The sequence below is a fragment of the Centruroides vittatus genome, unplaced genomic scaffold, assembly GCF_030686945.1.
Source record: "Centruroides vittatus isolate TY-2023 unplaced genomic scaffold, ASM3068694v2 contig_3255, whole genome shotgun sequence".
NCBI classification, from domain to species: Eukaryota; Metazoa; Arthropoda; class Arachnida; order Scorpiones; family Buthidae; genus Centruroides; species Centruroides vittatus.
This window is the reverse complement of record NW_027122088.1, coordinates 413,606-427,871: the sequence shown is the minus strand read 5'-3', so window position 1 is coordinate 427,871 and position 14,266 is coordinate 413,606. Positions and strand designations below refer to the sequence as shown.

The window sequence follows — 14,266 nt, the reverse complement described above, 5'->3', positions numbered from 1 at the left end:
AATGACTATATTCTTACTCAAACTTCAAGATATTAAAATACTACGTTCAATTTTTGAATAAGCCTTAGGAAAGCTATCTTGTGGGATCAATAAATGAAAGTATCTAAAAATTAGATGTTACTTTATTTATAAAGCCAACCATTTTGTAATTAATTGCTATTTTTCATATAACTCAGCTAATTAGACTTTAATTTTATAATAAAAAGAATAAATATTCAAATACTTGGTTAGACATTCAACTTAAAGCTACCCACCAACTATCTTAATTGTATAAAATATGGAATATTTATACAATTAAAATTATATATTTAATATCTGTATTTTTATAAACAAACATACATGTAATTTGTAAATCCAAGCATATAATTAGGATGATATACTGAACTATTAAACAGTTCAGTATAAGTTTAATACTGAACTTAACATCTAAAGTAAATTCACTCACAACTCCAAAACCATCAACAAACTTCAATAACTACTCATACAAACATTTTCATCCATTTGAAACAATTGTCATCAGGTAAATTTACATAGAATGCAAAATCAAACAAAATTTGTAAATTAGAACAGATTCAATTCAAAAAATTCCAGTAGTAGGAAGCCTTGTAATATAATCTCCAACTTAGCACTTGGATACAAAAATTATATCATCATTTAAACAAAAGGAAAGGATAAACAGATGGGTTGATTGTCATTTATTGTTGGTTTTGGTGTCTATGAACATATAACCAGTTTTTGTATGGCGACTATTCTAACAAATCCCCTTGGTAGATTTGTCAAGAGGTGTTTTACACTTCAAGTTCAGATCAAAGCTTTATGAAAAAAATTTCTTCTTTGATTATTTTTCATTCATAATGGTAAACTAAGTCTTTTTTTTAAAAGATTTTAATGAAAATGTATCAATATCAGATTTGAATATATAATGGAAAAAATGCATACTCATGTTTTTATATTAATGAATGGGCATGAATTTCTTTAATTGATTAGGTTAATTTAGGCTAAACTAAGCAAGAACATGGAAATATGCTTAAATAAAAACTCCTCATGAATTTTCTAATGGCATATGAGAGTGCATTTTAAAAATTTAAAGGATGCACCCCTAAATTTTTAAAATGCACTCTCATACCCCAGAGAAGGTCAAGAACCATTGTTTAAAACAATCGTTTTGTTCTGTAGGAATCATTATTCCTTTAGAACAAAGATATGTTACTACAGAGATGAACCATTCTCTTTTAATTTAAAAGCATTCTTTGTTGAATATCATATATTAGAAGGATGGAATTTTCTATAGTTTATAGTTGTTTTATAAATAAAATATTAATTCTTTTGAATTGCTAATACATTTGATTTTTAGTAAAGTAAATTTTATGTAAACAAAAGGGCAAATGTACAAAGAAAATACAACAGCATTCAATATAAAGCTATGCTTTCTCAGCTTTCACAAAATAATAGATAATAATACTAGTAATAGCTGCTTATTTTAGCCTTACTTTATTACTTGACTGATCATAGACATCTTTGTAGTTTCAACTTTATGCTTTAAAAGATATTTTAACCTATACTCCTTACATTATCAATCTCTTCATTCTGCCAATACTAATAGATTGATTTTTCAAACTAATTATAGTTTCATTCAAGCCCACAACAATGCTAAGTGACGAGGAACATTCTTACATCTGAAACTACCTTGAAAATGTGAGAATTTGTCTGGCTTGAATCCTCAAAGCAGCAAGATGATGGCTTTATCACTTTGACTAGCCAGCTGTCAGTGTTATTTCATGAAAAAAATGTTTTGTTTATTCAAATGCTTATCATAACATCAGTTGCATGCAAAGTTAACATCAATATTATTGTCATTGATCATGTACATATTGTATGTATTAATTTTGCACTTCAAGAGAGCAACAGCATGCTAAATATAGATGTTATCTCCAATTTACTATCAGACGTAATGTTTTAACAATTGGAGAATATATAAACAATTGCTTACATGAAGAAAACTGTAGCAAACGTCAACCGATTTAATATTATCATTTTTTAATCAATTTATCAAGTCTTCAAATCAACTTTTTATGTATTTTTTTTATCATTAATGTCTGTAAATAATTAAGAAATAGAAAGGTTAATCAATCAAAAATTTAAAATTATTATTCTTTCTTCATTATTAGACAGTGTAATTTTTGTTTTGGCGATTGTTATCATTTGCCAGTACGTTTTTATGATGTTTTATTAGTCACTCATTTGTATAAATGCAAAAAAGTACATTGTACTTAAAAATAATTGGTTGTTATTATATAAAGGAAGAAATGTAATGAGTTATGCATATTAAGATTCATTTGAATAAACTGCTTCAGGAAAATAAATGCCAGAGAAGAACCAAAGAAATATATAATAGAGTAAGTTCGGAACTAAGAAAAAAATATATATAATATTTACATAATTTAAATTTACTTAATTAACATTTTAAGATAAGACTGTAGATAAGTTTTGTTTTCCTTTACATCCAATTATTTTTTCTTTTATTTATTTTAATGAATTTAAATGCACACTATTTTAATTTTTAGTTAATAAAAAATTCATTTTAAATAACTAACCACATTGGGGAATATTGCAGATCTCTTTTCTAATTTCGGGGTCGGTAGTAAAACACCAGGGCTGCGACTCCATTCCGCCAGGATTACGACAGTAATTATGACCGCCTACTAGTTCTGGATAATCGGCGGTGCGGAAGAAAATCTGATGACTCCAGTGCTGGCACTTAAGACCCGAAGCAGTCTGAGACATGGTTCCTCGATAATGCTCTCCATTTCCTTCATAACAGGTGTGTTCTGGAAGTATTTATGATTTAATAATAGAATTCCAAATAGTATGGTAGTGTCAGAACGAATATAAATTATACCATTTACCTCGATTTACTTGTATTGCACTAGGAACACCCAAACGCATACATTTTTCACTCTCCTTCGATCCAACTGGTGCCAGCTCTTCGCAGACCGGCAAAATTTTCTTCTGGCCGAGCAGCGGGTGCCTCTTCGCAATGGAATATTCCATCCTGCAGATGATACTTTCTAATACTTCACACTCATCTCTACAGACTTGTCTAGGCATGGGGTGCTGAACATTTTCATCACACAGAGGAAAGGCAAAGAAACACAGAGAAGGGATGGCATATTTATTACATTCATCAGACACGTCGTGCGAGGTAGCAATGACCGTAAATGCCGCAGTCAGCTTCTCTTCCATCTTGCTCAGACTATAGAGCGAATTGACATAAACAGTTTTGTTACCTATAAATTGAGAGCAAGTCACACCTCGATAGAGTTGACAAAATCCTTCCACACCATTCTCTTTCACTTCTGGTAAGCTATAAAAAGAAAGTACAATACATTTATTATAATATAAACATGCGGATCGAGGGAAAATTCTGTAATTTGTTATTCGGATATCATTTGAAATTTTTTTTAATCATCACTGTAATAGATAAGATCACATGTAGTGCCTTATTTACCCCAAAAAAAGAGGGACAAATTATCTAAAATCAAAAACAAAAAATTATATTCATCAATCACCGGTAGATCAATAAACAAGGTAGAGAAGATGCTACATCAATAATAAACAAGCTTATCTGATGTAGGGATCTGTAACAGGAAAAACAAGCTAAATCAAGTGATAGAAGACTTAAAATATAAACAATGAATGAATGAGCCTCTTTATCTGACAGGAAACCCAGATAAGTCATTCATATCAACCTCATTCAACACATGCCCATCAATAACACGGGACGCCCTTTCTTCTTTTATTAAATTTACATTTCTATCGAGAGCTTACGTCACGTGACCACGCCCAAGGATCCCGTAAAACCTCAAGGAATAAATAACGGGAACGGTTTTAAAACACACAAAACGTACCTGTCGTCTACTAGAACGGATGTCGATCTTATCGCAGAGACGAAGAAAGACGTAAACAGAATCAACTTTACAAAGACAGCCATGATGGTGGAAGCACTGCTGTCAGTGTACATAGGGTCTTGGCACAAGGCACCCTTCTATACGATGCCGCCATCTGGTCATCACTCCGCTCACCAATGAGGTGAACGAACACATGTCGCCAACTATGACCTCACAGGTCGTTATTTTTTTGTGTGTTCTTCCTTTGTTTTTTTTTTTGTTTTTTTTACCTATTCTCTCCCCATATTAATATTCTTTTTTGTGTGTGTTTCCCCCTTTTTAAATTCTATTTTGCTGCTTACAAACATGTGACAAAATTACACTTATATCGATTCTCACGCTTGCAATTATTTTCTGTTATTACACATTGCCTTGTGTTATTTTCCCAGTGACATTTCAAGTAAGTTTGCTTTGTTTAAATAATTCAATTTCCAAAATTTCTAGCCCATTTTTCGAATAATTATTCCTTTTATTCATGATTAATCATTAAATATATAATAATAAAATTATTTTTCTTCGCTTCTGTGATCTCATACTTGGGGTAATAGAGTTTGTTATGACGTCATGACTGTGGGATAACGTAATTATGTTACGATATCCACGTATTATTAAATATCATAATGCTATTAATGGAGTCGTTACGTCATAATATATTTTAAAAAACCGTCACAAAAGCAAAAATTCGATTTATTATTGTGAAAAACGTTATTACGTCAGAGTATTCGACATTTTAAAAAAAGTTTTATTGATTAATTAATTTGAAAATGATTTAAATAAAAATTCATTTTTTATTTTTGATATTATTATGACATTTATACTAGAGTAAAACCTGTGTAAATCGGAATACACAGTATTTTTTCCGGTTTAGCAGGTTTCCGTTTTATATAGGTTTATTTAACATATAAAAGCGATCCGTTTGGGCAGGTTTCCGTTCTATTCAGGTTCCATTTTGGATAGATTTCACTGTATATTATGGCATACAGTAAAACCTGCCAAAATAGAACCTTAATAAATAGGAAACCTGCCAAACTGAAAATAATATTCGGTACTGCAAGAGTCCAGTTTACACAGGTTTCACCGTCTATATTATATTATGATATTATTATATTTAAATAAATAAAAAATATAATTTAAAAAATTAATTTTTTAATTTAAAATAAAAAACAAACAGAATTTATCGTGTCTTTGGGAGTATTATTACGTCATAATATTTACTAAAAATTTAAAAAACGTCACAGTAACAAACGCGACATATAATTGGTTTATCAAAGTAACGAAAATTAAATTTTTTTTTAAAGAAAATTAATGGCAAAATATAACAAACAATTTAATATCTATTTAACATTTTATTTTTTCTTAAAAATTATACGTTAAAATAATATCAAAATAACACTCACGATATTCTCGTGTCATAATACACAGCATTATTATATCACAGTAAAAATGAATTTATCATATTATTGGAGCAACAATTACGTTATAATATTTGAAAACGTCACAGTAACAAAAGGAGTTTCTATCGACCGACTAACCAATATGAAAAATCAACAAATAATTTAAAAGACGAAAATTAATTATCCCGTTTCTCATTTTATTGTTTGTTTATTAATATATAAAATAAATATAATAGCACCAAACATATTTTAATTGTTCGTTATTTATGTTCTCGCGTACTTTTAACACATCCACGTCATTATTACGTCATAAAATCACAACAAGTATTAGCAACCTCGCTATTATCGAATCTATTATTACGTCATAATATTTAAAGATTTTAAAAAGAAAACGGTCACAGTAGCAAAAGTGAATTTTCCATTGGTTTATTTGACTAACCACTAGCAAAAATTAATGTGTAATGTTTTTTTAAAAATGAAAATTAATGACCTCTAATTCCTAAACAGGAAGATAAAAAAACGTGATTAATTTTTCATTTTATTGTTTTTCTTTTCATTAATTTCGTTTCAGATATAAACTCCTCCGTTTTTTTCCGCTCCGTGTTTTCTTTTTAGTCTCTTCTCTCTAATTTTTGAAGATTTAAATTTTGTTCGCATGACTTCCTAGATGATTGATGTTGCATAATTGAAGGTAATTAAATATTTATTTATTTTTTTTTTAATTTTAATATATTTTTTTTATTATTATTCTTAGTCTTTCGGTTCGAAGTAACGAAACGAATGGGTGTGTTTCCTTTTTATATTATAGGAGGAAGGAGATTTTTCAATAATATGAAGTTTCGATCGATTAGAATGAATAATGTGCGCCCTCTCAAATTATTATTAATCCTTTTGTATGACGTCACGCATCTTACCGGATGATACAATTACCACACATCGATTTAGACGGTGATTACGCGTAAGGTATTATATTTTAATTTTTTAATTTAAATTTTAGCAATAAATATAACGATAGATGGCACTATATGCCATTGGTAATTAATGTACAGTACATACCGGGCGACAGATGTTAAGTCTCTACTCTACGTCTTGCTCCTCCCAATCGTTAATGGGTTGCCGTAACGCTTCCACTAACTAACAAATTTTTGGAGGTTACAGCGGGTTAAATGAGAGGAGAACATGCTTCCAGATAACCTCGGTTTAACCTTTCAATTCTGGCCAAAATTTGCTTAATGTAATGACAGCTCTACGCTGTCATTAAATTGATTATCGGTACGGAGTTGGCGTGCAGTTTTTATTCGTTAAAATCTTTAAAGGTGTTTTAATAAACGTGGATTTTTAATTAAAACCAAGAGAAAAGAAGTGAGAATTATCTTAAAATTCTTCGATTCGTTAGTTCTACGTATATAAAGAGATAATGTAGCTTGCAATCAGGAGTACCATTTCTGATGGGATTAATAAAATTTTCCGTATTATCGAATCGTATAATTCCAAGAGCATTAAGTAGCGATCCCTGTACACTTTTAAGTACCCTAAAGCCAAAAATCATTTAGAATATCTGACCTTACGTCACGAAAGAGCTACCCAACATCCGATGATATCATTTGCTGCATTTAAATCATTCGGGGCTCTCTCGTTTAGAAAATATTCGCTTGATGATGATGATAATTAAGATCCAGTGGTATATTCCTACTTAGTTCTGAAATCCTCAACTTACGACTTTATTTTAAATAAAGATGACGTGAGATTTTCTGTTCTAACACCTGCGATTTTAGGCTCGAGTAGTTACGGAATATTGACAGAATTTTGAAAGTTAGAACGCATTGCAATCTCTCTAGAATTTTCAATAACTAAATCGGAATATTACGAATGCTTAATTAAAGTTTAGTTTTTAAACAGTCAAATCGTGACGGCGGCTTAATTTTGAAGAATGGTGATGTAATGTTATCCTCAAAGCGCACCGCTCTTTGCTCTATAGAATATTGAATTCCCGAATAACCTGTGTCTGGCATTTTCCAATTCATTTTCCGTTTCTGTTAGAAATGACCTGTTGCTTTAAAAATTAACTTAAATCCACGTAATGATGAAAAGTATTTTTAATTTATGCATCGGTTCATTTAACTTTTGAATTTTCACGGATTGCATTGACATCAAAGATCTCTCGAGTTAACTTGCTCGTTTGCAGCTCTTTGTTATCTGGAATTTGTATGTTCCTGAAGAGCTTTTATCAGCTGAGGATTTGTATTAAAGACACTTGAATTTTGGGCGGTGTCGATCACTCAAGTATGAATTAAATATATAATTTCAAAGGAGACAAACATATGCCCACATCTCAACCAGATGTTGATCGAATGGACTCCACCAAAAATTCGCTGATGCATTTATTATAAGTGAACGATTGATAGAGAACTCCACCTAAAATTTGTTACAGTTAGTTTCAGTATGTCGAAATTTCTCTGGGAACAAACGATAAATCTAGCTCCGTTCGAAATTCATTTCTGTCGCTCATAACAAGAGACGTATGAAAAAAAAATCCCTCGAAAACCATTAAAACACCTCGCTAGAAGCATTTCAATAGGATAGATGCTAACTTATAAGCTGAAAATCGTTCTGACAGAATCGAGATAAAATCGACAGTTGCCGAATTCATTAGAAGAAAAAGAAGAAACAATAAATCAAATCTGTAACAAGCAAATGATTCGACATCAACCATGCCATCAATTAAAACTGGATAATAAGCATTAACGACCCACGACTTATAACCAAAATACTGGAAGAAAAAAACTAACAAAATCACAATCAACAATCATTATAATAATGATACCATTCGAACATTAAGACAAATGGAACTCGAAGGTATAGATTTTTTTTTTCTTTTACTTCTTTGACTAAAGACAAAGTATAGATAAATTATATAAGAACATTAAACGACTTCTAATATGTAAATGGAGCGAATTAATTGAAGAGAAACTCATCTTCAATATAATCTAGGGAGATTAGTTCTACTCAAGATGAAAGAATAAGAAAAATAGTTATCGAAGCAGATGTTCCGATTGACTCCACTCCTCTTTTTTTTAAAAAAAAGGATAATAAGTTTGTGAATAAATCGATAACCTCTTAAATATCTCCAGATAATAATGTGTATAATGCGATAAAGAATTAAATGCCAAATTTATTTTGCCTTTATGAGAGCAATAACGCGCGTCACGAAGGGAAATAATAATATTAATTGTGATGAAGCGTTGCCATTTTTCGTGTGGGTGTGGAGAATACGTAGCATTTGTTCGCGTAATTTCTGCTTTAAATAATGGAGATGTTAAAATATCGTTAAATTTTATAAGAGTACGAGTTAATTGGTTAAAATATACTTTTTTTTCCTTTTTCCTTTAAAGAAAAATGCTAATAACCGGGAATTTATGTCGGTATTAATGTTTTAATTTTGTTTTAAGGTTGCAATACTCTTGAGGAATATAAGAGATATTTTTATGCGGCTAGCCTTTGACACGAACAAACGAATGTATGAGTTATTCAACATTAATCATCTTTCTACAAGCGTAATTATTTTTAATTATGTCACTTTTCTATCGTCGAATAGACGTCTGCTACAGAAAGATAGCCCTTGGTATATTATTGATGACTCTGCTTTTGAAACAACTCTGTTCTGCTTTTATTATTTTCCTAAAGAATAATTTCCATGCTTTTGTAATGTTAAAATTTTCTCCTTTTTTAACGAATATTAAATATAAATTAAAAATTCGATGAGAACTCATTCATTTTAACAGGTTCGGAAATTGGCAACACTTAAACTTATATTTTGAATTTAAAATAAGCTTTCCGTTAATATTGGTTGAATCGTTTGTGACGAAATTTAAATTTTTCAAATATCGATCGTTAATTGGTTGAAATTTTAAAATTTTATTTTAAGCGATTGATTTGAATTTCAAACATTTTAAATTATATGTAAAATTAAATATTTAATAATTTATAGAATTTTTTTAAATAAATATTTCTATGGTTAGAATTTATGATTGATTTTTGAATCTAATTCCGGTGATTCAATTGTTTTCGTTTTATTGATGAAAATTTTAACCAATGAGAGATTGGGTTAAAGAATAAAAAGAAGTAATGATAAAAGAGGCGTTATTGTTGATATGTCTCCCAGGAAACGACAATCGCAACAAAACATTTGTTTGTAGACTATATATATCGAAACATCACAAAAGAAAATGAGTTGACATAATACTAGTTTCTAATAAAAAGAATAAAGTTTCGTACAAATGATAGCATTTCTCCCTTTTTTTTTGTTTTTTTTTTAATTTTAGTTTCTATTTTTAAAATAAATATTGATACAGTTGCACAATTTTCGTTTCTGTTGGTTCAAAGACAGAACTTTTCAAACAATGGCAGCAATCTCAAGAGCATAGAAAATCCTTACAGCGCGATTAAAACTAGATTTTATTTCTTAAATCTTCCGTATATTATTTTCCAAAATGAATCCGAATTTTTGCCTAATTTTAATTTAAGCAATAATTACAACACTAATTTTAGTACAATATGTAAACTCATCTGGCTCAGACGTCGGATTTTCGAGCCTCAATCCGAAGCCCGCGCTTCCAAATTTCTAAGAAAATTTCATCCAAGAATAATAAATTATTTTTGCAAATATCTTGGGCTCCACTAATAACTTTTTTCCGAGGCCCTGCATGTACTAGTACAGTTTGTACTAGTATTGTTTACTAGCATATAATACACAAACTGTATTAATACTAGTGTTTTAGTATTTAAAAAATTTATATTTCAGAAAGAGGAATGTTAGATTTTTAAATTCGTGTCAAAATGATATAAATCTTAAGTTTTCTTTCTAAACTCTATAAAGTTGTAGGTTGTAAGGGGTGGTCTTCTTTCGCGTGCCCATCACGAATTCTTTCAGACAAGCAAAGGGCGCGGGTGCTGAGAGAAGAAAGTCAATATATCCGGTCATATCTTTCACGAAAATTTCAAAGGAACTAACTAGGGACTCAAAACTGAATACCCCAGAGCAGCAAGCACGCATTTAACCGCTTCGTTCATCCAACCATATCGAATTTAAGGGTTCGAAAAAAAAGACTTCAGAATTCAGAATTTATGAAGTACTATATTATTGCTTTATTCATTATTGTTAGAACGTTAAAAATGTAATAAAATTTTATTGTTTAAGTTACTTTTCCAACCTATTTGTAGTCAACTCTCATCTTTTTAGCTTATTGGAAAACAGTGATATTATGCAGAGAAATATTGTTTGTGACTGCGAGGAGAAATATTATTTTAAGAATTTAAATTCTCGATAACCCCTAATGACTTTTTTAACTTTTTCACATTTTTAAAATTTAGATTAACATTTAAAATTTCTTTTTAAACTTATTGCATTTTCGCCATTCGTAGATTGAAAACTTTGAAAGTGAAGAGATTTAATAATTCTCCTTGGAAAAATATACAGAAGAAGAACTATTTTGTAAATGTCTGTATAACACATTACACGGGTTTTTCTTCTCTGTTTTTCCTCTTACAAATTTATATAAATAGTAGAAGAAGATATTATTGGAGTATTTTTCTTACTCAAGAATAATGGATGAGAGGAAATTTTGTTGTTCCTATTCTATTACAATATCGTAACCAAGCTATTATCTAAAACTCGGAATTCTTACAGAAAATTAACCACTAGTGGACCATTTGGTTGGGAAGATCACTGAGGGGGTAACAGCACGCAACATCTAAACATCAGATCATCTCCTGGATGGGTTGCCATAGAAACGTGCAGTCTTTTAGCGAAAGAGCAACCCAGACGAAGCAACCGGTGAAGAAAGAATGGGGGGAGGAATTCCAGTATCCTGTAAAGTGGAAACAGGGGGACAGAAATAACTCCTAGTAGAAATAAAATAGAAAAGCTTGTCCATCTAACTACCAGTCTATAGCTTCCATCAAAAGATAACGTGTCTAGCACACAATAACCATACAATCTGGCAACTATTGGTTTCAACGAAACCCTTTCAACCCCTTTCTTGTTAATAATGAAAAAAAAAAGCGTGGCTATTAATAACATTCCGTAAGTGTTGATACATTTATCTATAATTCAGGCAAAAGGGGTTTTATGTAGGAACACGCGATGGAGGTAGCTTAGTAGGATTCTTGTTGGGTTGCAATGAGAAACACCAGGTGTTGGAATAAGAGCAACCTCTAGGGACGGCCATGTTCCTGTGCGTCATCTTTGTTATCAAGAGAGCGAACTGTGCCATATGTTGACTGAAGGGAACTCAGAAATAACAAAGTTATCTTCGTCGATAATTGTTCAAGTTGTCGTAAACTTTAAAGTTTTACATCCAACCGGCGGATTTTATCGGTTTTTTAAAAGTTTTAGTTTTATCTTTTTGTTATTCTCTGAAATCACTACGCTAACATCTTTCATAATTACATAGAGATGGATGAGATGTGATCTTTAATTAATTTAAAGTATCTCGTGGATATTTTCAATATTTTCAAGAGATTTTCTTAAATAAAATTAAATATTACGGCATTAAATCTCATTTTAAAAATCTTTATTCTTGTTCGCAGAATTTTTTTTACATTTTTATACTTAATTTCCGCAAATCAGATGCATTTTTATACCGTGTTTTACACCGTGTAATTTATTTTTAAAAATCTTTAATTTATTAAATTTAAAATAAGGTTTTTAATCGGTTAAACATTTAATTTAAACATCATTTTATTTATTTTAAATCGATTTTCATTAGTTAAAAATGTTTAATTCATTTTTTAAAAAAATTCGAAATTTGATACGCGATTGGTTGAAATTTGAATTTTTGAAATTTAAATTAGCCAATTAGCTTCGGAGTTTTATTTATTTTTAAATTCTGATTTTTCAATAATTTAAATTTCCGAAGCGAATTCTGTAAGATGCATTTGTTGGCATGTATATATATATATATATAATTTTTTTTACGTTTTCGGATAGATTTTTTAAAGAAAATGGAGGGGAAAAAATAATAGAAATTTTTGTTTCCTGAATAACAAAGCAGAAACCGTTGGTCGGTACATCAATAATTTGGTGGTCTAAGAGGGAGAGAGAGAGGGAGACATTGCCAATTTACTGAACGTGCCATACGTATGAGAAACGTAACAATAGGGAAACCTACAACACAACGGGGAATAGTTTTTTTTTGATTGGTTGTCAATTATCATAACTCCTTAGCGCCACGTGGTGAACGAAAATTACACTAATTTCTTTCCTTACTCGTTAAAATAAATTGTTCTTTCCTGTTTCAAAAAAGATTCAATTAATATCCAACAAGGATTCTTTTGTTATAGACGTTTGAATTTATAAATATTTCTTGTATACCAATTTAAATTTGTTAATAATAATTTAAAATATTAAAAATTTCAAATACATTTCACATTTAAAGCATAAAAATTACACTAATTTCATTTAAACTTTACTTAAAATTATCAAAATCAATGGTTTTGAGGGAGTCTTCTACGGGGACAGTTACAGTAGGGCCTAACAGCACTATGATACAGTAACGCTTTAAACTACTTGGTGAGGGTGGAAGGCCTCTTTATGTGTTAAGATACAAGTTTAGATATGATTCTAATAGTGAAATATTGTTTTACAAAAAAGGCTCTTCCTGGAATATTTTATCTTCCCAAAAATATTGATTTCTATAGTTTTACGCACCAAAAAATATGAATTTTGTATGGAAAAAGGGACCGTGATTCATCTGCTTTACTTTGATATATATTTAATTTAAAATCATTGGTTTAAAGCGTAATTTATTTAAATCATATCGTGCATTTCTCATGTTTTTGAATATGCAAGTGCATAGACATATATTAAAAAAAATAGATATCGTAAAGTATTCCTTTCCAATATGAAATATATATATATATATTCCCCCTCCCTTTCTTCTTGAAAGACTGAAGGGTCTTTTTTCCTCTCCATCACTAACACAGGTGGAGTCAACATGAAGGGAAGGAGGGACAGGGGGAGAGCGAGAGAGAAAATAAACTAAGGAAACGGTCCTCTATTGAAAAACCAAAATTCAATTTTTGCCAAAAGAAATCTTTGATACGATAAAGAAAAAATGGATATATATATATATGTGTGTGTGTGTGTGTGTGTGCGTGTCTGTGTGTGTATTTTTTTAAAATACACAACTTTGCGTGCTTTTTTACATTAGGAAACATAATTAAGAAAGGATTTTATTCAGATAATTATTAAAATTAAGCACTCCGCCTCGGAAAATGTTACTTTTTTATGCCTTTTTAAAATTTTTTCTTGGTTTTTTCGAAGGGGGAGATTTATGTCGTGTTTACAATCTGTTTCTTGGGAGTATCAATTGATTGTGGGATTTTCCGAGCTTGTAACGTCTGGGATCAAAATTATATATATCTATACGTACACACAACAGTTTTTCATCTACAATTATTTAGTAGAATTTTTTTTTTTTCCTTACAGTTTTTAGTATTTTTGTAGTAAGAAATGATCTTGGCATCTTTAACCCCCCTCAAAAGTGCATCAAGAAATTTATTTTTTCGCTTTACGATCCACCTCTGACACGTATTGCAGCTTTTATCTTTAAATACACACGTTGAAGAACAGAATAAAAAAAACCTCACAATAAATTATTTAACCGTTAAAATATTTTAAATTTAACAATTTATAACGGTTTTCCAACGGTATAATTAGAGTTTTACACCGTGTAATCAACATATTGAAATTAGAGGTTGCCTAATTTAATTTAACACTAATAACCATTGATTAATATTAAGTTTATATTAAATTCTATATAAATTTAACTTAGTTTAATGCTTAGAAGTTTAGTTAATTCACTTAGAAATCACTTATTTGAGATGCCATTTAGAATATTCTTCACCTCGGCATCTTTATCGATC

At 30.0% G+C, this 14,266-nt stretch overlaps 1 protein-coding gene and 1 long non-coding RNA gene across 7 annotated transcripts in view; one reads left to right on the top strand and one right to left on the bottom strand.

The window, feature by feature from the left end:
- Positions 1 to 14,266, bottom strand: part of LOC136973658 (inactive tyrosine-protein kinase transmembrane receptor ROR1-like) — a 48,250-nt gene that overhangs the window by 3,693 nt on the left and 30,291 nt on the right. The window contains exons 1-3 of one of the 3 annotated variants that reach the window (XM_067268401.1): positions 3,909 to 4,136; positions 2,907 to 3,364; positions 2,595 to 2,828 (exon numbers count right to left, since the gene is read on the bottom strand). In XM_067268401.1, coding sequence (XP_067124502.1) covers positions 2,595 to 2,828; positions 2,907 to 3,364; positions 3,909 to 4,021 — 805 coding nt within the window. In that variant the 5' untranslated portion in view covers positions 4,022 to 4,136. Of the gene's footprint in view, positions 1 to 2,594; positions 2,829 to 2,906; positions 3,365 to 3,569; positions 3,860 to 3,908; positions 4,137 to 14,266 lie in introns of those variants that run through there. The other 2 variants (XM_067268400.1, XM_067268399.1) reach the window with 2 other exon arrangements.
- Positions 5,730 to 14,266, top strand: part of LOC136973660 (uncharacterized) — a 38,621-nt gene continuing 30,084 nt past the window's right edge. The window contains exons 1-4 of one of the 4 annotated variants that reach the window (XR_010880527.1): positions 5,730 to 5,799; positions 5,913 to 6,032; positions 6,096 to 6,304; positions 8,791 to 9,132. This is a non-coding gene — a long non-coding RNA (uncharacterized lncRNA). Of the gene's footprint in view, positions 5,800 to 5,912; positions 6,033 to 6,095; positions 6,658 to 8,790; positions 9,133 to 14,266 lie in introns of those variants that run through there. The other 3 variants (XR_010880526.1, XR_010880529.1, XR_010880528.1) reach the window with 3 other exon arrangements.